Source organism: Leptinotarsa decemlineata, unplaced genomic scaffold (assembly GCF_025532065.1).
Source record: "Leptinotarsa decemlineata unplaced genomic scaffold, Ldec_3_MD MMD2_tig00000218_RagTag_RagTag, whole genome shotgun sequence".
NCBI lineage: Eukaryota > Metazoa > Arthropoda > Insecta > Coleoptera > Chrysomelidae > Leptinotarsa > Leptinotarsa decemlineata.
This window is the reverse complement of record NW_027412545.1, coordinates 2000563-2023610: the sequence shown is the minus strand read 5'-3', so window position 1 is coordinate 2023610 and position 23048 is coordinate 2000563. Positions and strand designations below refer to the sequence as shown.

General features: G+C 36.5%; 1 protein-coding gene across 3 annotated transcripts; it reads right to left on the bottom strand.

Annotated features, from left to right (window-relative positions):
* Window positions 1-757: 757 nt before the first annotated feature.
* Window positions 758-22939, bottom strand: LOC111510664 (magnesium transporter NIPA2). 3 transcript variants are annotated; one of them, XM_074173246.1, is made up of 5 exons: window positions 21933-22070; window positions 17090-17160; window positions 13324-13466; window positions 12965-13247; window positions 7821-8313 (listed from the first exon to the last, which is right to left on the bottom strand). In XM_074173246.1, exons 3-5 carry the CDS (start codon window positions 13450-13452, stop codon window positions 7997-7999), a joined length of 729 nt encoding a protein of 242 aa, XP_074029347.1. In that variant the 5' UTR covers window positions 13453-13466; window positions 17090-17160; window positions 21933-22070; the 3' UTR covers window positions 7821-7996. The 3 variants fall into 3 exon arrangements, with proteins under 3 accessions (XP_074029348.1, XP_074029347.1, XP_074029346.1); XM_074173247.1 differs by lacking the exons at window positions 7821-8313; window positions 17090-17160 and adding an exon at window positions 758-1387 and having other exon boundaries at window positions 21933-22939; XM_074173245.1 differs by lacking the exon at window positions 17090-17160 and having other exon boundaries at window positions 21933-22938.
* Window positions 22940-23048: the final 109 nt, after the last annotated feature.

Genomic DNA, 23048 nt, shown 5'->3' with positions numbered 1-23048 from the left:
TAATACTTCGACCTATAAGGTCCAAACAGTGTAAGGAACCACATGTTAAGAGGTAAGACCTCGTTAGTCCTTAGTTCACACAAGTTTCGAATTTTGAGAGTTGTCGTTTGTAGGGGGGAGGGACAGCTGGTTAACGGAAAAATAGACTTTTAAGATTTTCAACTTGATCCTTTTGCAGATCAGAGCTTAGATTTATGAGAGTTGTCGTTTGTAGGGGGGAGGGACAGCTGGTTAACGGAAAAATAGACTTTTTTAAGATTTTCAACTTGATCCTTTAGCAGATCAGAGCTTAGATTTCCCTGAAAAAAAAATGGCCCGAATAAAGTGCTTGTTTAACATTGATATATTAATAAATGACACATTTTTAATCAAAATCATTTAAATGGGTGAATTTTGTGAAATGGAAACGTTTTATTTGCCATATTAATGTAAAATAAATTTTATTGTCATCACTTTGCAATTATTTGGACCAAATGTTGTTTTTTTAATAATTTTATCTCTACTTATTTCTTCCTGAAATAATTGTATACTGAATATTTGCTATTATCTGTATTTATCTAGCTTATTGAAGAAAGATTCATTTATTTATCAAAATATATATTACGCATGGGGAACAACGCCGACACTCTTGATTTCTCCCATTTCTGTTAACGGATCAGTCTCGTTTGGTCAATGTTGTTGGTTATTGATACACGAGCAATAACCATTACATGAGAGTTGCAAAGGCTTTTTTTTCTACAATCGATAAATAATGAAAAACTATTAAATATTATATTTGTATTGAATACAATAACAGTAGCTACTCATATTTCTTTAAAAAAATTCTACAAAACTATAATTAATAGTATTCCATAGATATAGAACAACTATAAACATTATATTTATATTATTATTTTCAGTCTAATTAGAGTTCAATATTGTATTGTAAATACTGATTTCATTCTGTGAACCAAATTTTCAATGTAGCCTTTCGCCACTGAATTGGGTTTCCAGCCGCCATGACGTTTCAATGCAGTAATATCACCACCGGCATCAACTAATACGGTTGCAGATGTCCTTCGAAAACAATGCCCTGTATATAAATTCAGATAAGGCAGATTTAAATATGTTGCTATTAGCTTCCCTAAAATACTAAATTTATTATTACCAATGTTTTGAATCGTGCATTTTCCATTAAAATAATTAACGAAAAAAGATGGGGTGGGCCGTAGATTCATATATTTTTAACTAATTTCGTAGTATTTGCCGGTAATTGTGAATGTTTTCATACCTTTCTTTTAGTTTCTACCACATTAACAATGAAGCTTCCATTCACATCTTTGACATTTTCACATTTTAGGTCATGTAGTGCATGTCTTCGACATGCTCCCATTATCCAAAAAGCTACCTAAAACAAAAAATAAATATAAAAAATACAACAATGAGAAATAAAGAAAAATTGAAATGAAGAGTAGGATGACCTAGGCTAGTTTCGAACTCGAGTCTCATAACGTAGTCTAGTTCAAATGGGATATCTAACATTATATTCGTTCATTAACTTATTATTTTATGTTTTTTATAACATTTCCCAATAACTAAGTGATATATTCAGGTAATATCATCAAAAATGGTAAATATTCTCATACATTGGTCCTGAAAAACAGTTACTATTACCATAATACTTCTTATACCGTACTTAACAGCTATAACCAAAAAACCATATTTCATCCTGAATAAAAATGTATTGACGTGAAAGTAATATTCAATTGAAATGTTTGTTGCTGAAACTTCGAGATACAACTTTCTTCCTAGCAGTAAACACACATACCACTGAAGACGTCTGCCGCACTAACAAACGAAACGTTTGGTACATAAGGTTCCATTCAACCAATGCCTACTAGCCCAGATTTTGTTCTTTTCAATCGTGACGTAGGCCAGCATGAAAGCTTGTGTTCTTATAAAAGTAATATTTTTCATTGAAGAAAATGCCCGTGCCATAATTGAAAAATATTCGTTTACTGTAAATAAATAAGATATTTATCTTCAACTGGACTGTGTGTATTTGCTATAAATAGTCTGTGTTAAAAAATTCGTTTCATTTGCAGTTAAACAAATATTTCCGTCTGATATTTTCATACACTTTTCGTTTAAGAAACCCAAATAACAGCATCGTTTTTTTTTCTAGGCAGTAACAGTAGTGGCAACTCTGTTTGTTGGATTTTCCCATTTTATAGAGGTGAAACCTCAGTCGCCAGTATTTTGTAAGAATTCCCGTTAATGATATCAGGCTTTTTTCCCTATCGCCAGAAACTTTGGCGATAGATTTATCGACCTTTTCGCAGAAAAATCCACAGAAAGATCCACAAAATAATTCTAGAGCAGTAAAAAAAGTATTGACTCACTCCTTTGCCAGAACAACAGCTTCCTCCTTTGTGATCTGGTATCCACATCAAGAATTGATAACAAAAATTCATTGAAACGTAATGTACGAAATATAAGTTGTGCTGCAGGTTTGATACCCCTTCTACCTGTAATTTCCTCTGTAAATCCCGAGACTTCTATGAAAATCTTTTCATAGATATCCTCATAAATGTATGTCATCGAAATTTCCTAGATAGCACAATAATCATAATTTTCTGCATGATTATGACATCCATGACAAAGTTATACTAAACGCAATAGTTAAAGAATATTTAATGGTGAACAATATTTTGAGCAAAAACAAAATAACAATTGATCTTAAATTGTATGCATGATACAACCTATCCAAAGCACAAATTATTATGTAACGTCTAAGTACTTGAATAATGACAAATACAATTTTTAGCATGCACATTTTTATTCCTTGTTGATTCCTGGAGAAATATAGACAGGAATAATTAAATTAATGACGGCAATGAACATTCTAAATATATTCTAGGTATATTTGCTCTGAATTAAGATGATTAAGTTGTCTGCATTCTTTTGAAATTTACAAGTTGTTTGTCGAGTGGTGTGCATTGGCATCACTGCCAATTATGAGTTGGCTATCACTAGGTCGTACACATCCCTGCTTGATGACGGTTCCTGACTTTCGTAAGGAATGACAATTTCTTCAAATCCTCTCTAATCACCAATCTTCATCTTGACTAACCTCAATCCTTTCCGACTCTCTCAATCTCATGAACTTTTCCCTAGGGTTTTTTCTCTGCATAATCCTTGTAAGGACCGCCGAAGCTCCCTAAGTGTGTTGTGGGTTGATTGGTACTACGCTCATTGCGAGTCACTCGAAGAGTCCACCTCCTTCCCAGTGGTTCAGCAAGTCCCACCCTTATGGGGAAAGGGTTGTCCACATATATGGAGCCTCCTGTATGGATCTGAGGCTAAATACTATGGGAGGTCGCCTGTACCCTAGAGACTCCGTTGGTGCTGCTTCATAAGGCCCAGACACCCTTCAACCTTAGGTATAGGTCGCATGACACCTCTTTTCAGTTACCTCTTAGAACAGTCAAGGTTCACCGCGGTCTTATTCTAACTCCCGGTGCTACAGGGGAGCTACCCTTCTTCATCTGAATTCTCCCTTGACCCGTCTAGCTTGAGAGGCCCTACCATGAAAGTACGCAAACTGCACCACCCAATACCAGTCTTTATGTTACTGTTGTGTGTTTTATTTGTGATGAGACCATAGACTTGATACAAATTACCTGAGACGTGAGAATCAGAACAAAAATGTTCAGATTTATTTTCACTCACGTATCTGAATACTGCTTCTGATTACAATGGAAAAGTACATCCTCCTCTTCATTTCATTGAGTTCCAAGTTGTCATATTTCAATATTTGCATAGCCTCTTTACTTGATTGCATTTTTAGAAGTAATTGTAGATGATTATTCAGTTTTTCAGTATATTTGAAAAATAAATGTGTCTCGAAACTGAAACAGTCGTTCTTCAATAAGAAATAAATATATCCAACTTGGTTCTCTTCAAATTACCAATTGTACTTATGGTGACTCATCTCAAGATTCGTTTCGAAAATTACGGTTGTAAGTCAGCAACGTTCTTTGCAATACTGTAAATAGAAACAACTTCACACCAAAAAAAGAGCATAATTATTTTCAAAAATATCTACTTTGCGTACTGTTAGCATTCAGTTTCACAAAGTACAATTGTAGTTTCAAAATTAAATATGTTTTCAATAAACTTTGCCTATAAACTTCGTTTTCCTTACATCCAATAATAGACCTATACTAGTACATAAATATTGAGTGACTAGATCTTCGAAGCAAAAGTGGAACAATGTTTCCAGCTCAGGAGAACTGTACCCTGAGAACATTTGATGGATATTACCTAGCTAGGTTATGTTCTGTGTACCTGATTATATTTTATAAATACATTTTGAGCCTGAATTTTCCCATTAAAAGCGGCCATTGTTTTTTAGGTAGGTGAGTTGAAATACAATCATCATGAAATTTTGTACACATGTTCTTGGAGGTATTAGAAGTAACATAGGATATTTTTTATTTAACAAAATATATAATTATTTTTTATGTAAGATAAAAAAATTGCTAATCCAATCAAATCCAACTGACTATAGTTTCAGCTGTTTGGAATATTTCTGTATTCATTATTATTTTCTTTCTGTCATTTTTATTGTTATGTTAGATTAGGTTAAGTTATCATTTTAAATTGTAAGAATTGAAAATTATTTATTTTTGTTACAGTAAAATATATTTCAACATTTGTTGTTGCAATTCAATAAAGCATATTTTAAATTTTCGAAACTTCATCGTAGGTAATAATTTTTAAAAATTGATAATACCAACCAAGCATTAAAATTTAGTTTTCTTATTGATTCATTTCTATTGTAGTGACACTTATTTAACGGCATCAATGCGAGCAAAGCCGAGGGTAAAAGCTTGTAACGAAATAAAAATTTCGAAATTTATTTCGAAATATCTATACAGCATATGTTGTTTCATTGGAGATAAATTCACCATTATCAACACCAGTGATAATTATAGAAATAGTAGGGGAAGGCCAGGCAAAGTGAACACCCCAGGCAAAGCGAATACTCCCCACTACTTCTAAATTATTCATTCGACTGTCATCACACCACCGTAGTGGCATTCCGCCATCTTGATTTAGTGCGCGGCAAATACTAAAGCAGGAGGCCCCGTCGCTTGCCGGCCACAGAGTGGAGATTTGTGTTTTTGTGAAAAAAAGATTGATTTTACGAGGTAGGTATATTGATTTTATTTCCAGTGTTATTAGTTCTTGATCTTTAGAAATATTTTAATTCAGTACCATGTCAAAGTAGGTTTTTATTGTATCTTTCACAGAAGTTTAGAATTATTCGGTTTTGTACAAAATTTGTTAACCTCAAAAGTTACCTAGTCGGGCAAAGAGAATAGGGCAAAGTGAATATGGTATCCACTTTGCCCGCTATTCGTTATTATTGACTTGTAATTTCATCATGTTTTTTATTTGTTTCAGATAATTAATAAATATAAAAAAAACTAAAAAAGGGTCGTGGGATGAGAATGTCATGAAAACAGCTATTAATTTGTGCAAAGCTGGCGAATCCATAAAAAGCACAGCTAAAAAGTATGGGTTGGCCTATGCAACCTTGTACAGGCACGTCAAAACCGGCACCACTGCTCCAAAATTGGGTCGATTCCGTCCTGTTTTCAATGAAGATCAGGAGACAGAGTTGTTAACATATCTGAAGGATATGGATTCTGTTTTTTTTGGACTAACTCGAGACGAGTTCAAAAATTTGGCGTTCATATACGCTAAGAAAAATAATTTGAACTATCCGAAAAACTGGGACAAGTACGAAAAAGCAGGAGATGACTGGTTATCGTCATTTTTGTCTCGCCACAATCAAATTTCCCTGAGGACTCCAGAAGCAACATCGGTTGCAAGGGCTAGAGGATTTAACAGACGTGAAGTTGGACGTTTTCATGAAAACCTTGAAGCTTTGACAAACATGACAAAACATGACATTGATGCATCTAGATTGTACAATATGGATGAGACAGGTATATCGACAATAAGCCACCTAAAGTGCTATCAACGAAAGGAAAGAAACAGGTTGGCATAATTGCCAGTGCAGAACGTGGCCAATTAACGACGGTCATCGGTTGCTGTAATGCCGCTGGTTCGTTTCTCCCACCATTCTTAATTTTTGCCAGGAAAAAGATGCAACCCAGACTACTTGATGGTGCGCCACCCGGCACTCAAGGAACCTGTTCAGGAGAGGTATTTCTTGATTGGATGCGTTTCTTCGTGGAACATGTTCGGCCTACACCTGAGAAAAAGATACTTCTACTATTGGACAACCATGAGAGCCATAAGTATTACTCAGCTTTGGATTACGCTAGCAAAAACAACATCGTAATCTTATCCTTGGCTCCACATACAACGCATAAGATGCAGCCCATGGATGTAGCCGTTTACGGCCCATTGAAAACATATTTTGAAAGGGAGGTAAATGCTTTCCAAATATCTCACCCTGGACGCATTATAAATCAATATGATGTGGCCAGACTGCTATCACCGGCTTTCCTGAAATGTGCAGCAGCTATAAATGCCGTTCATGGTTTTGAAAGACCTGGTATTTGGCCAGTGAATAAATATGCTTTTGATGACGAAGTTTACGATCCAGCCGCAGGAACATCTAACATGAATATTGGTACAGAAAGCACAAACTCACCAGAAAGGATTCATATTCCAGGATCTTTTGCAGAAACTTCTTCAACCCCTTCGCCTTCGCTTTTGCAAGAATTTATTCCACCAAACCCAGTGGTTCCTCTGGTAGAAATAATTCCATCTCTAAACAAAGCTACCCCTTTTGAGCTTGAAGCCCTTGTTGCGCCAATTACAGACTCTTTTAAAACACCTGAAAAGATTAGTAGCGAGGTTGGATGTACACCTCGGCCAGAACCTGGATGTTCCCAAATTGTCTCCGCTGTTGAGCCGCATGTAGCAACAAATGCTCAGACAATTGACACAATGCTGCCAGAGATCGAAGAAAATACTCAACGAAATATAAGCCGTGCAGATCACCAGATCCGGAACCTGGATGCTCAACCTCCCACTATAGCCCTTTGGTTTTGAGTCCTATACCAAATCCTGCCAAAACAATGACCACACGTAAACGGAAACTACAAAAATCTGAAATATTAACGAGTACACCGATCAAGGAAGACCAAAAGCAAAAATTTGAGAAAAATAAAGTTAAGGAGGTTACTAAAAGACTGGATGATAAATCAACAAAAGTTACTGTTAAGACTGTTACTAAGAAAACTAAGACTGACAATAATAGGAAAAAAGCTAAACAGCCAAAGAAAATTAAAGAATTTAAGGATATCTTATGCTTTTTTTGAGGAGAAATTTACATTGAAGAAGATGATAATTCTATTGAAAATTGGATTCGATGTGACATTTGTCAACAATGGTGTCACGAAGAATGTTCCGCATTCGATGGCACGGAAGGATATATTTGTGATAACTGCCAATCTTAATTTTTTAATTATTTAAGTTCAAGTTATGTATTTTTCAGTTTATTGAAAAAAAGTTTATTTAGTTTGTTACTCTCGTTTTCAGAGTTATTAATATGAGTATTCACTTTGCCCGAGTACTGTATCCGCTTTACCCAGGGGTCCGGGCAAAGCGAATACTTTCGTACTTTTTTTAATTCTATTTCAAATTAATATATGTTTAATTATTTAGGTTAACTGATGACAGTATATGTAAGAGCAATTAATAAAGACCGATTTGTACTAGTTATTTTGTGTTTATACCTTATACCTTTTCTGCTATAACCTTAAATATCTTAAGGTATCCACTTTGCCCGGCCTTCCCCTAAATATTGACAGTCTAATACGACCAGTTTAAAAAACACAACTGCAAAAAATATTTGGTATCACCAAGTTGATACCGGAAAATGTCAGATTCATATCATGCAAAAGATTCTTATATTTTCACTTTGGGAATGAGCAGATCTATTCAAAAGTTCTTTTTAGAGCAACCACCATTAGGTCTCATTAACGACTGATTTGTTGTTGTCTTTGAACATATTCAAGAGAAATGTAGCAATTACAGTAACAAAAAATCCACAAATCGCCCCAACGATGTTAATGTCACTCATATTTTTCCATTCCTCGAACACAATTGCTGATGCTATAATTGTTAGTGTTGTGAATAATACATAATATATTGGAGTCACCACGCTTGTACTGAAGAGATCCAGGGCTTTGTTTAAATAATTCATTTGGATGCATATACAGACTATTACTATTAGTAATAAAACTAATGAAACCCAGATGTTCTGAAAATCCTGTAGATCACCACCTGAAAACGAACGACTTGATAATTTGATTTTAAAATTAACATCAGTAGGATATTTTTTCGAAGACTCTTGTTTCAGTTCTAAAGTAGGAACAATAACTTTTCCCAATCAACAGAAATGCAATACTACGTTTCACCAACCAAGTTATCGTCTTCAGAAAGAGAAGGAAAAAAAACTGTTTTTTCTTCATTTCCAGAAGAAGCCAACTTAATTGGTGAAACGCGAGTCAAGGAGAGTATTGCAGTTCTGGTAATTGGGAAAAGTGCTTATTTTAAACTTTTTCATAGGCAACGTAATATTGATAGTTTACTACACTTTATAAAATGAAGTGATACAAAAAATACCAAGAATTGTATTGGATGGAATCGACCGATATTTGATGAAAATACATAACAAATTCAAGAAACACTTCGTGAGATTTTTACTATACTTGCTTGGAAGAATATCATGAAGACAGATTTTGAATACCTGAATTCATGAGGTCGTACTGACTGATTCATTTATTTGATCTATACATGTAAATCAATTCTTAACTGCTTTGTAGAATCTTATGTCCTGTCTACATGTTTACAAACTTAGGCAGGCAGGCACAACTGCTGGGAAAGAACAGAGTTGCTGCCACAGTTATGATTGGCTTTCCGATCTTACTGTACTCCTTTGGAGTAGAGAAGGGGACTCGGGAGGAACTGTATCGACACGACATAAGGATTCGAAAAATGATGCATCTCCATAGGATTTGGCATTCCAAATCTTCGTTTTTATGGTTATACTTCCTCAACAATGATAGGTACTCGATGGAGCATACAAAGGTCATCAGAAGTCTGTTTCCGCTTGTCCATATGGTTCGCGACCATGAATGAACAAAAATTGGAGCATTTCTTTCAAGGCAGAAGCCAGTGTCCGATGAACCTGATTTAATTTTTGACTCTGAACAAGTTGATCACAACTATGTAACCGAGCTGAAACCCGTTCAGAAAAAGGCCCCAGAGATAACTTCATATATAAGGGATTCGCTTCTGATCTGGTTAGTCTGTTGCTAGGTATTTCCAGTAAACTTGATTTTCTTGTATTATGATTGTTTTTATTCAATGGAGCAAATCATTGTTTGATTTTACAAAGATTACCTGCTGGTATATATGAATACAAGGCAAAGTAAAATTTTTGAGACAGATCTATTCATCTATTCATAGTGCATCTATTCACTATTTGAATATTTCTGATGACTCTGTTAAATCTGTTAAAATCTGTTTTTCCATAAATCAGATTCCCCCCCTGCAAACAGTAACTGTCAACTTGTGCGAGCTAAGGACAAGGTCTTACCTTTTAGCGTATGATTCATCTTTCTTTTGTTGAACAAACACCTTCTGTACTTCACTCGACAAACTCCAAGCTGATCTGTATCTGTAGAGTAGGGAGGGTGAGTGTAAGCCCACGCACTTAGGCCACATGTGACTCATTGTACATCCTCCCAAGGAGTTGTCCTCCTAGGTCGTCGTCCATCCTGTCCTTTCCAGGAAGGTGGACAGGTCGCTGGGAGACATCTCCTTTATATCGGCAGGTGTAGGCCAAGACTCGCCGAACACACACTCTCTTATTGACGATAACTCCGGGCACTCGCACAGGACATGCCTGACAGTCTCATCTTCCTGTTCACACATCCTGCATAGAGGTGTGTCCACTAGCCCCATATTATGTAGGTGTTTCCTTAGCTGACAGTGGCCAGTCAGAAATCCTACTGTAAGGCGTAGATTTTTCCTGGTCATCGCCAGATATTTCTTCGGCGCCAGCTTCCCAGGGTCGCCCAAGGTGATCCTGGCAAGATTACATCCTTTGATTTCATCCCATCTCTTTAAAGATTGAGCATGGGTGTAACATTTGACTAGTTCCGCAATTGTCGAAGTCATCAGGCCGTGGGTGCCACTTGGTCCTAAAATTCTTAGTCCAGCCGCTTCCTTGGCTAAAGAGTCGGCAATGCGATTACCTTTACTCCTTTCGTGCCCTTTAATCCACCTCAGGATAATGTTATTATCTACCGAGGCTTTGGCTAAATCTTGGTGGCACTCTAGTGCTAGCCCTGAAGTAACACGGTGTCTGTTCAAGGCTAATAGTGCTTGTCTGCTATCAGTGCAGATTGTTATGTTTTTGCCCGAAATTCTTTTCTTGGTTATTTCTTTTGTGGCGATTGAGATACCAGCCAGTTCTGTTTGGACCACGCTGGTATTTCTTCCCATTCCCCATTTGATCCTTAGGCTTAGTGATCTGGAGTACACTCCACATCCTGAACCTTCTTTGGTTTTTGAGCCATCTGTATAAATCCGTATTGCATTTGTTGGATCTGACTCTGTGTTCTGCTTAATTTGTATTTTGTAGGGTTTATTAAACACAAACCTGGGTTCAATTGCATCATTTGTTGCCTGCAGCAGAGGTTGCGCAGTAAGCGCTTCCCGCCATAGGCCCAGCCTCAATCGACCCATTCCTACTTCTAGGTTTACACCAGCCGTGTGCAATCGTACCATGGCCATTAACGCAACCTCCTTAACGAACAGATCCAGAGGGGTCAGACCCGTGATTACTTCCATTGCCGCGGTTGGTGTTGTTCTCATGGCTCCTGTGATGTTTAAACAAGCCAGTCGCTGTATTTGATATAATTCTTGGATGGCCGTTGCTTGTAGAACTTTCGGTCCCCATGCAATGGCTCCATACGTTAACATAGGTCTTATTATTGCAGTGTAGATCCAGGCGACTACACGGGGTGAAAGACCCCATGCGCGTCCCACTGTCCTCCGACATTGCTCATAAGCCACGTATGCTCTTTTTGCTCTACTCTGTAGATGAGAGTTCCATGTTAGCTTCTTGTCGAGGATAATACCAAGGTATTTCACCTCTTCAGAGAAGTTTAGTTGGCTTTTGAAGATTTCGGGAGGTTTTAAGCCCGTTAAACTTCTTGGGATTGATCGACAGTCTTCTTGGGATTGATCGACACCATGTTTCTATCAATTTGAGCCCATCCTGCGCTCTATCGCACAGTGTGTTTACAAATTTGCCGGTCTGCAAGATAACTATGTCATCTGCGTATGCAATTGTGTAGAATCCATTTTTGTTAAGGTGATTAATTAGGGTATCCAGAACTATGTTCCAGAGAAGGGGTGATAAGACCCCTCCCTGTGGACATCCCCTCATGACCAGTCCTTTAACTGTGATGTCTTCTACATTAATACTTATTGCTCTGCTAGAGAGCATCTGGAGTATCCATTCTCCTACTACCAGGGGTACATTCCTGGAGTGTAGTTGCTGGGTAATTGTTGGAAAGGTTGTTTTATCAAACGCTCCCTCAATATCTATGAATATACCTAGGGTGGATTCTTTGTTGTCCAATGATCCCTCGATTCTGCCAACCACATGGTGAAGGGCCGAATCAGTAGACCTTCCCGGGGTATATGCATGCTGATTTGGATGAAGTGGGTTGTTAACAAGTACTTCATCTCTTATGTACCGCTCACATAGCCTCTCCATGGTTTTTTAAGAAAAACGATGTGAGACTAATTGGTCGGAATGCTTTTGGTAGTACCTTCTGTACTTCACTCGACAAACTCCAAGCTGATATGATGTATAATATTGTAGAGTGAAATTGTGCATAACAGCATATGAGTGACATATTTCTTCACGATTTCACTGAGTTGGTAGATACAATAGAACATAATAGTACTTGTCTGATTTTATTGTTATATATGTAGTTGAATTTTGTTAATCTCTCCAAGTTGATATATCTGTCCTGGTTCTGCGTCTGCTTAGTAACAGATCTGTAAAGGCAGTTCGTAGTTGACAGTAGGATGAGGTCGTTCCTAGAATGTTGTGACTTTCAGTATCAGCCACTGGTCTGTTACGTTCCGCATAAGCCTCTTTTGTGTAGTTTGCAATATGTTCAATTTTGTATACAGTCCATCTAGCCTCTCTCTCCAGAGAGATGTGGACAGAAGGTAGATCTAGAAGAATGGCAGCTGAGAGTGTGGGGCTGATGGCATCAGAGAAAGCCTGTCTCTGTATAGTAGAGCGAAGCCTTTAGCCAACAGCACTTGCTCGATACGCGATCATTGGAAAGTAAGAAAGAAGTGAAATGATTTCTGCTTGAAGCATTCAACCATAAAACTGTGTGTGATCTGGAAAATGTCCTGATTCTGCTGACCTTTATTGCAATCATATTCTGAACAATATAATACTTTCGATATAATTTACCTGTAATCAATAGTTTTTACTTCTTTCCTCTACTCTGCAAGTGATTGCGTTGGTGAGGTCGAAAACAAGATTTTTTTCGTATGTACTGTCTATACTTGAAAACCGTGAAATGCCTAGACAATTGTGTCACTGAACTTCTGACAGACATCTAATTTTTCAGTAGAAAACGGCGTCTTTTCGAACATTCTGAAAATTAGAAAACTCATCCATATCCTCAAAAAACAAGTTACACTTTTGAGGGCCCATGGTATTATGAGTAGATCCATTGAACAATGTATATTTAGCAAATCCCAGAAAAGTTTTTATTCTGATCGACGACTTAAGACCACAGGTCTTGATTTCGTAGAATATTATATACGTAGGTGAATTGTGTGAATACAGAAAGATCGGAAAAATATATTTTGATATCATTCAATTTACCTGCAATATTTTTGATGGCCAAACCCAATCCTTTGCAAGCAATTACAGTTATACTTCCTACTATGGAACAAAGCATTAGGTACACAGTCGCATGCTTGGTACCATGAAACGTGCCAAAATAGCAGAATATAGTGAAACAAACTAAAAGTTCTACGTTCATAAAATCAATGAACACCGGGTTCTGAATTCTACTGAACAACTCATGCAGCGTTTGTGTTTGTTCTTCTTTTGGTAAATGAAGAACAAGTATTGTGGATCCCAAGACACACAGCAAACACCCCATCTGAAAGATAATAGTAATTAAATGATTTTCTTATGGTACAAAATGAAGATGAAAGACTTCATATTCCACGACTCACCTTTTCTATATTATTGAGATTTCCGTTCAGAAACTTGGAAGCTAAGAGAGCTGATACTAAAACACTTAATGCCCCCAGAGGAGTTATTAATGATGCTGGAGCAAACATGTAGGCTGCAAAATTGAACATTTCTCCTACTCCCACTGAAAAATTAATTGAAATATGTTTCGAATGATTTAAAAAATGAACACTGGTATTTCGAAGTATTTCCTATGATCAATGAAACAAAAAAAATATATACCTTGAAGTATTCTTGACTGTTTCTACTGTTAGAAACAGTCAAGTTTTTGAACTAAAACTTCTTTACGCGCGGTTGACTTAGGGAGTAAGCTGACGAGAGCGTTACGAAAAGTGTGATCGAGAATATTAGTCCCCGCTTAAATTTGCATACTCTGCATTTTCACTCACACAATTTTCAGCTCATACACTTTGGGGGTAATGTTTATTTGGTATTGTTTTGCATTTCATTAGTTCGGACTTCCATTGTCTAAACTAATATATAAAAATGGATGCTTGTTGCTTGGTTGGTTGGTAAGTGATAAACTTCTACATGGCTCAACCGATCGTGATGAAACTTGACATGTATAAGTAATTTTTCATAGAAAAAGTTTTTGGGCTATCAATTTTTCCTGTAACTCGCCACTAGATGTCGAGTTACGAAAGCACTGTTCTATAACGCTGCGCACGCCTAAGTTCGTTAGGCGTTTGTTGGTTGGTTGGTAAGTGATAAACTTCTACATCGCTCAACCGATCGTGATGAAATAAGTAATTTTTCATAGAGAAGGTTTTTAGGCTATCAATTTTTCTGTAACTCGCCACTAGATGGCGCTGTAGAATAATTTTTTGAAAGCACTGTTTCATAACGCTGCGCACGCCTGAGTTCGTTGATTCTGATTATGTCAAAACATTGGAACAGCAGCGATACAGCAACATAGTACTAGTATGATATAAATTGATTTGAAATCCGTGAAAGAAACTGTAAAAAATTAACTGAAAAATAACAATTTTATTAAGGAAAAAATTGAAATTACAATGAAATAGCATACAAGCAACGACCAAAAAAATTTAAAAAATTAACTATTACCACGAGCTGAAAATTAAAAAAATAATATCAAGAAATGAAAATTAAAAATTAAAAGATTCCAAATCAAGTTACTTCAGGACGTTTCGATTGTTAGTATCCACAATCGCCTTTGGGTGATAACTGATCTTATTCCTCCGAGATCTGATTATTTATAGGTCAATAAAATGCTATCACCTATCCCCTCTTCCCTCTCTACGCTTCATTGGTTTCAGCGGGAGCTGACCGTTTGGCGGGAGTTGGTCGTAAAGCCTGTTCCACCATCACTTTGAAGTAACCATTCCGTTGAAGGTCATTTTTGATGCTGATTAGTTGCTTTTCGAGACCTTCCTTTGTATTATAGAGCCCGAACGCACGGTCTAGTAGAGTCTTGATGATTCCTCTCTTAGTCGATTGATGGTGGTTGGATTCCTGGTTCACATACTGTCCCGTGTGAGTGGGTTTTCGATATACAGATGTTTCCCATTTAGTGTCGGTCCTATTCACCAATATGTCTAAGAATGGCAATACGTTGTGGACTTCCTTCTCCATTGTGAAAGCACTCGGATGACCTATAAATAGTCAGATCTCGGAGGAATAAGTCCAGTTATCACCCTAAGACGGTTTTGGATACTAACAATCGAAACGTCGTGAAGTAACTTGGTTTGGAATCTTTTAATATTTAATATTCATTTCTTGTTATTAATTTTTTAATTTTCAGCTCGTGTTAATAGTTATTTTTTTTGTTGCTTGTATGTTATTTCATTGTAATTTCAGTTTTTTCTTAATAAAAATGTTATTTTTCAGCTAATCTTTTTAATTTTTTACAGCTCTTTCACGTATTTCAAATCAATTTATATCATATTAGACAATGGAAGTCCGAATTAATGAAATACACCACGATATAAAGAAAACAATACCAAATGAACGTTGGTATTGTTTTCTTTGGTTTTGTAACCGTTTCACAGAAGTTTGAAGTTATCTATATAGGGTGGGGCACCCCGTACGACACGATCCCTGTAAACCAAACCATTAATTTTTTCGGGAATTTCTCCATTTCATTAAATGTATATTGATTGGCGCTGCAGAAGGAAATTATTTTGGAGTCTACAGTGTGGCTCAGAAAAGTGTCTACAGTGTGGCTCAGAAAAGTGTGACATATCAAAGTTATGTTTTTGAAGTAAAACTTCTTTACTCGCGCTTGACTTGGAAAGAGCTGGTGAAAAGTGTAATCGGGTGAGACGAACGGAAGTTGGGAGGCAGGTATAAGTTAGTGAAGATAGAAAGAGAGAGAGTTACGTTTCGTATATTACTGTAAGGGCAAGAGAGAGAGAGAGAGAGAGTGGTGCGAGCACACATTTACAAATATATAAGTATATATATATTTGGATGATGCAACAAATGTTTCCTTCATTTTCAGTATTTTACTATTAATGTAAGTTACAAAAAGGATTTGAAGCTCTATAACTTCTATTTGATTATCTGTGAACGCTTTCAACAGCTGGTCATGCTGTCATCCTCAAGGCACTATTCTATCTGAGGATTTGAAGCTCTATAACTTCCATTTGATTATCTGCGAACGCTTTCGACAGCTGGTCGTGCTGTCATAGAGCTTCAAATCCTTTTTGTAACTTACATTACTAGTAAATTCAACTAATGTTCCTTTATTTTCAGTACTTTAATATTAACATATGTCACAAAAAAGATTTGAAGCTTCATAACTATTTATTATATGCGAGCGCTTTCGACAGCTGGTCGTGCTATCATCTTCAAGGCTCTACTCAAACTGAACGTTTCATACTCTTGTTTGTTCTTTTATGTGGTCAGAACATCTTTGTGCAGGTAATGTAGGTAAATTTGCCTGTATTTGGGTCAAATCAGGTACTATCCTTTGTGTTGGATCTTCTCTAGTTTCTAGGAACGGTATTGTTTTATGTAGTATATTGAATGTTAGGTCTTGTTGTGTTTTGATTTGTATTTGTTCCTTGATAAGTGAATTATGACTGTTAAGTTTATGGATGTTTAAGTTTTCCCAGATGTCCATACGGTTTCCATCTCTTTGGACATGGACCGTTAACATTTGTCTATTTCTAATTCCATACCGATAGCAAGCGTGCACTCTTTCACCACCCTCAAGGACTGATTAAGATCCTTTTCTCCATAGGCATGAAGTTCGAATTCAGTCATATAAAACAAATAGGTGACCTTATGCCATCGATTTCAAGGGGTGTCAGAGATATGTCCTTGAATTTTGCTGGGCGAAACGGATAATGGCAAAAGTGAGAAACAGAAAAGAAAGGAACTAAAGGAACCGCCCTTGTACAAATGACTCTCTCTGTTTAGATTTTAGCCAGATCAGTTTCAATTTGACCCTCTCTGGTCATATAGTAGTTCGAATACTTGGTCAACTGCTAAGAGTATTCATGTATACCTATAGGGTGCTAGTAGAACGAAATCGGGCATGTTATCGCCATGATAATATGGCGTTGAATTTTCGGTAGTTTTTTTCACCAACAACTATTTGGTTCATCTAGGCCTAAAACCCTCCAGCGATATTCAAACATTATCCGGGGTTAACTCGTTGCGCAGTTCATTGGGCTCAGGCTGATGAAGCTCTCTACACAAGCCATACAGCTAGACTAGGGTTGGAGTATCTAAATGGAAAGGCTGTGGATGTTCATAAATGTTCTTCCAGAAGTATTTTACCTGTTCAGCGATTGATGGGTTATCCAAAACATGCGGAGTCTCTTGAAGGTTTCGCTGGTCGGACCTTATACCTGAAGCCAAGAAATCCAATAATCAAAACAATCATCTTAAAAGAGTGGGCTGGATAGAATCTCTTTTCGGACTCTATTCGTCTCACTTGGAGCTGAAAACTGTACGAATGATATTGTATGCTATTAAGTTCGCCAGTTTTATTTTTCCAACGGATTCAATATCCCCTGGAAAATAAGGCAACACCCGTGTTTCGTCGGTACCGTAGAAATGCAGAAGATGGTAATGTATTACTCGTAGTGCCGCGATATGTCGATAAATATAGGCTGAGACCGCATATACTGGACGTACCGACAGCAAATGCATAAGGGTCTCAAGCACCTCATGGCGGGCTCAACACCTGGTGTTCGAAATCTCTACTCTATGCCCATCACGTGACTATGGTAGAGACTGAGATGTTGAAGATGCCATCCTGACAGGTCACGGTGAACCCCTCAGTTTAAGACTTTAGCCCACCCTATCCAAGAAAAGCAAGTCAGCTGTTTTATCATTATTATTATTGATATTATTTTATTTATCATACATCTAAGAAGGGATTGCTGGTCAGGCCGTGTATCCGAAGCTCCGACCCATTCGGAGGGCGTACCGGTATGGCAAAGATTTCTGCCGTTTTGAGATAAGCCGGTATGATCATAAGATTAGAGAGTAGTATATGTATCATTTAACCAAGGACTTCTATATTCTACGTAGTTTGAAAAATTATTTATTGTTATTATTATTTTTTTCTCAAAGGGTAAGCTGGTCAAGCCCTGTCCCCAACAAAGCTCTGAGATAGTCGGGAGGGCGCGCTAGCATTATCAAGCAATAACCACTCCTCACACCGTGGGGTAAGTGATAATTTGAGTCTGCGGAGTTCGAAGAGAAAATCTTGATATTTTATCCGTTTTGCCTCTTCTTTTCGGACGATATTCCTCTCGCCGGGAGCTGAAAAATCGACAAATATCGTCTTGCTCTGATGGTCGAGAAGGACTACACCAGGCTCACTAGCTTGTATGAGTCTGAGGATGGGGAACGAATAGTTCCAATAAATTTGGTACTTCTCGTTTCCCACAACGGATTCAATATCCGCCGGAGCATTGGGCAACACCGGAGTCTCGTTAATAACGAAATAGTGCCGTAGGTGGAAATAAAGTATTCTCAGAGCGGCGTTATGTCGATGGATATAGACCGAGACCGCATTTGCTGGACATTCTGACAGCAAGTGCATTGGGGTCTCGGACGCCTCGCGGCATGCCCTGTTAGGAACCTTTATACCCATCACGCGACTGCGGTAGCCTAAAGTGTTGAAGGCACCATCTTATATTACAATCATCAGTAAGCGATGAGAAGATGTCACTGAAATTCAAATCATTACTTCTGAAAGAAATCTGGGTGCCATTTCGTAAACATTTTTATTGTAATTTATTAGATTATCCTTGACAACAAAAACATGGCATGTAAGCAGGACCGTAGCGAAAAGAAATACCAGGGGGGGAGGAAATCCAAATTTTCCCAACCCCACCAGTAAAATTTCCCAACTTTCGAAAAAATGAAAGCCCAGGGATTAGTTACTACTGTAATATATTAATTTTCTTACTTAGCTATCCAAAGATTGGCTGTATGCTTATGCCCGTTAGGTTATGCACAAACAAAAATAAATTTTGGTAATTATAAAAATAATAATGGAAATTATTCTACTTTGGACCAAGGTCCTTGGTCTTCCACCATATCCACCATGTATAGGAATATTCAATACAAATGAAAGGAAACAACACTTAAATAATATTGTGCTTATTGTTTTCTACTATTATTTTTCTATCTTCACGGCCCGAAATTTTCCAACTTTTCCAAGTCAAAAAAACAGCGAAAAGTTGGGAATTTTGTAAAATTGTCACTTCAAAATTTGTGGACTGTTCAGGACTGTTCTCTTACTTGGGAGAAATTAAACTTTTTTGAAGTTTTTAAACAACTCAGAATTTCAAAGTATGGGATCTCCAAGTTATGCATGTTGGGAAATCCCAACATTCTCCCGGTTCTTTCCATTTTCTTATTACCTCTCCCTTTCTTTTCTCTCATTTTAATATTTTTAATTTTCATACATTTTTTGACTATTATTTTTTTCTATCTTCACGGCTCAAGATTTCCCAAGTTTTACCAAGTCGAAAAAGTAGGGGGTAGCCCCCCTCCCATCCCCTCCATGGCGACGGCCCTGCATGTGAGTATATGCTCAGACATACCTATATAAATTGATCGAAAATTTCAATATATTTATGTAACCAGTAACTAATCGATTTGTCCAAAATCTAAATGTAAATGCTGCATTAATCACCAGATATCGATTTCTAGATAATCCAATGTTTGAGTTACTAATTTTTAATTCTCCAAGTCGCTATCTCTCATCCATTCATGTTTAAAAATAATTGTTTTCCTGAAATACTCAAGTAGGTTAACAAGTGCGGACTCATGTAAAGCGATTACTCATTACTCAAAACGTTAAATAAACTTTTCTTCAAAAAAAGGCAAGCCATAGAAATGAAATGTCAGTGAAGAAGCTCATTTTTAATACAAATAAAGCTTTCACAGTTATACACTACGAAATAATTAGAATCTTCTATAGTTAGAGAAATTATCTTTTTCTCTGTTTCTTTCTGACAAAGTTAATGCCTTGTTTAAGTTATGGTATCAATGGTAATGTAGTCATTATTGTATTTTCATATACAGTGCATTTCTTTAATGTCCTCGACCCTTTTATTTTTTGAACGGGTCAACTCAAAAAATTGAAATTTGGGATAATGAAATTTATGTTACTTTGAAGTGAAATTGACAGATAAAACTTTCAAGATGGCGACAGGGCGCCATCTGGGAAAAAATTAAATCGAAAGGGGGTCTTGTGACACATAATTTTGAAGCTCCTGACGAAAACTTCACAACCCTAGAATATAAAGTCAATATCTTCACGTACTACAAAATGGCGGAACATTCAATAATTTCCTAAAGACAGACACATTAATATCGATATTTCTAGAAATATTCCTTTTTATCTGCCATATGGCAATTCCAACAACCCGAAAAGGTTTGTAAAGTGATTTTTTGTTTATAAAAACGACAAAAAATGTCAGTAAGATAATGAACATCATTGTAGAGTTAGAATATTCTCATTTAGTTTTACTAGTAGAAAGTTACCAAGTCAACAATCTCTAAAATGGTCAATTCTCGTCCGTTGGAAGAAAAAATTGAAGCGATTTTTATTCACGGTACGACGCGTAATTTTTACGTGACCGAAAGGATTTTTCAGTGAACGTTTTTCGAATGGTCCTATCTGTAGAAAACATTTGGGAGAACTTGTATCCAAATTCACAACTACCGGTAGTTGTATATAATAAAAAGCCCCCAGGTCATCCGTCCATTCCGGAAGAACAGCAAGTGCAAATAATTGGTGGGATGGTAGTTATACTGAACAGTCTAATTATTCTGTCGCGATAGTTGTGAGGTGTCTCCTTCTATTGTGTGGAGAATTTTGAAGAGGAATAGGTATCATCCATACAAAATTAAAATGGTACACCAATTAACTGAAGATAGCCCTAATCGAAGAACAGAATTCTGCGAAATCATGACGGAAACCATTGCAAGGCATCCTACCTACCTTCACAATATTTGTTTAAATAACGAATGTACATTTTTTTTAAACAGCAATGTTCACAGACAAAATTGACGTTATTGGAGTGACACCAATCATCCCGTTTTCCGGAAAACACATACCCAATATTTAGAAAAAATTAACGTTTGGGCATGAATATTGGGAAACCATATTGTGAAACTTGTATTTGAATATGCTTAAATCGTTGAAGCGAATCCTAATGAATTCAATATGGATATTGTATTCCAACAAGATGGAGCACCACCACATTACTCAAGACAAGTAAGAAACTACTTGGATACTACTTTTCCCGGTCGTTGCATTGGCCGTCGAAGTCGTACAGAATGGCCAGCTCGCTCGCCAGATTTGACACCTTTGGTCATTTTTTATGGGGTTATTTGAAGCAAAAGGTGTATGAAACTGAACCTGCTTCAATATTGGATACATGGCAGGAAATAAAAATATATGTAGAGATATTGATGTTACTGTGTTCGAAAATGTTTGGCGTGAAATATCGGATAGGATGTTCATATGTCAAGAAGTTCAAGGCAACCATTTCGAGCATCTTTTGAACTGACCTCAAGCTTATTACCTCATTATGTAGTTGAATATCATCTGTCAATTTCACTTCAAAATAAAGTATTTATGCATTTATTTCATTATCCCAAATTTTCAATTTTTTGAGTTGACCCGTTCAAAAAATAAAATGGGGGGAACATTAAAGAGAAGCACTGTATACCCACACTCCCAATATTGGCAAATTGCTCAGAATCACGTATATCTGAAGTTGTGCCTCCTATACATGTTTCAAATGATGTGAAAACACTTTTTCTTTTTTTCCTTTTTTAGTCAATAATCACTGATAAAAATTAATACTACTACATAGCAAGGGCGGATTTATAGGGGTGTAATGGGGATAATATTAACATTCAATAAATAGTAAATATGTATTGTAATACATCCCCCTGAAAATTACCTCCAACGATATTCAGAAATTACCGCCCCAAATTCGGATCTAAATCCTCCCACAGAACCAGCCATACTTTCAAGCTTACTAATCCGACCTCAATCAAAATATTTAAATGAAAATTATTGAATGTGTCAATATTCATTCAATAACCATTGGTTGAAACAACTAAGATGCTAAAATATACTCACTTGTTAAAAGGCCAAACCACCACATCCAATCTGTAAGGTAACCAAATCCGCCAGCACCTGCCCTAAGATGTCCTCGCCGACCAATTCGGATCAATGACATTTTTTTCAAAACAAAACTGGAGCCAATAAATACAGAAGAACTTATAGATAAAATTAAGCCTATACAGAAGTTATTTTTATTGGTGAATGTGGCGTTGATATTTTTAACTGTAGAATTCATCGTCATTATTACAAAAAGAATTTCAACTGAAAACCTTCAGTAAAACTTGATAATATGGAATATTAGTAAAAAAATATTAGGCAGGTACAATGAATATTTCAGTTTGCTAAATTCATCTTGATAAGATAAAGACAAATGGAGTTGAATCACTCTTACAACTTTATGTTTCACCTATTTACTTTAGGCGATTTTTTGAATCGTATTATTCATAATCCGCCTGAGTAAAATCGAGTTACAAACTAGCATAATATACAAGGTACTTTTTATAACATACTAATGATTAAATGTGGTTATTTTTAGCTACCGTCTAACTTGTCCATTTCTTTCAAGTTTCCGGAAAACAGCCTAATGGGTTCATGACTTTTTTATCATTACTTCAAAGGCACTTCACTATCTTGTCTTCAGCAGATTATCACTTTCAAAAATATATCCTGTCGTTTGGGACATTTTCATCAGACCTCACGAAAAGATTAACATGTTAATAACAATACAGCAACAAACATTACTTAAACCCAAAACAACTCAATCACATTTGATCTTCCAGTTCTAATTCATAACGTCTTCAATACCCTCTAGAACCCCAAACCCATTCCGAATCTTACTGAAAACCTAGCGAAAGGAGCATGTTGCATTGGTTTTCCTCAGGTTATCACCGTTTATCAAAAATAAAGTTTGGGATGTATGAAGTCAACTTAAAATACTTCTGATCTATTCAACACTAAGGTTTTGTTTTTCTATTTGGGATGGATTTGCTCAAATTATTATTTGTTCTGAGATTTCTTTTTACAAATAAAAGTTAATTGACCTAGATGACACATGACCACAAAAGAAGACCTTGACTAAATAATCTTCAGAAAATGTGTTTTTTAAATTGTGCTTGTTGCCTAATTTTTTTT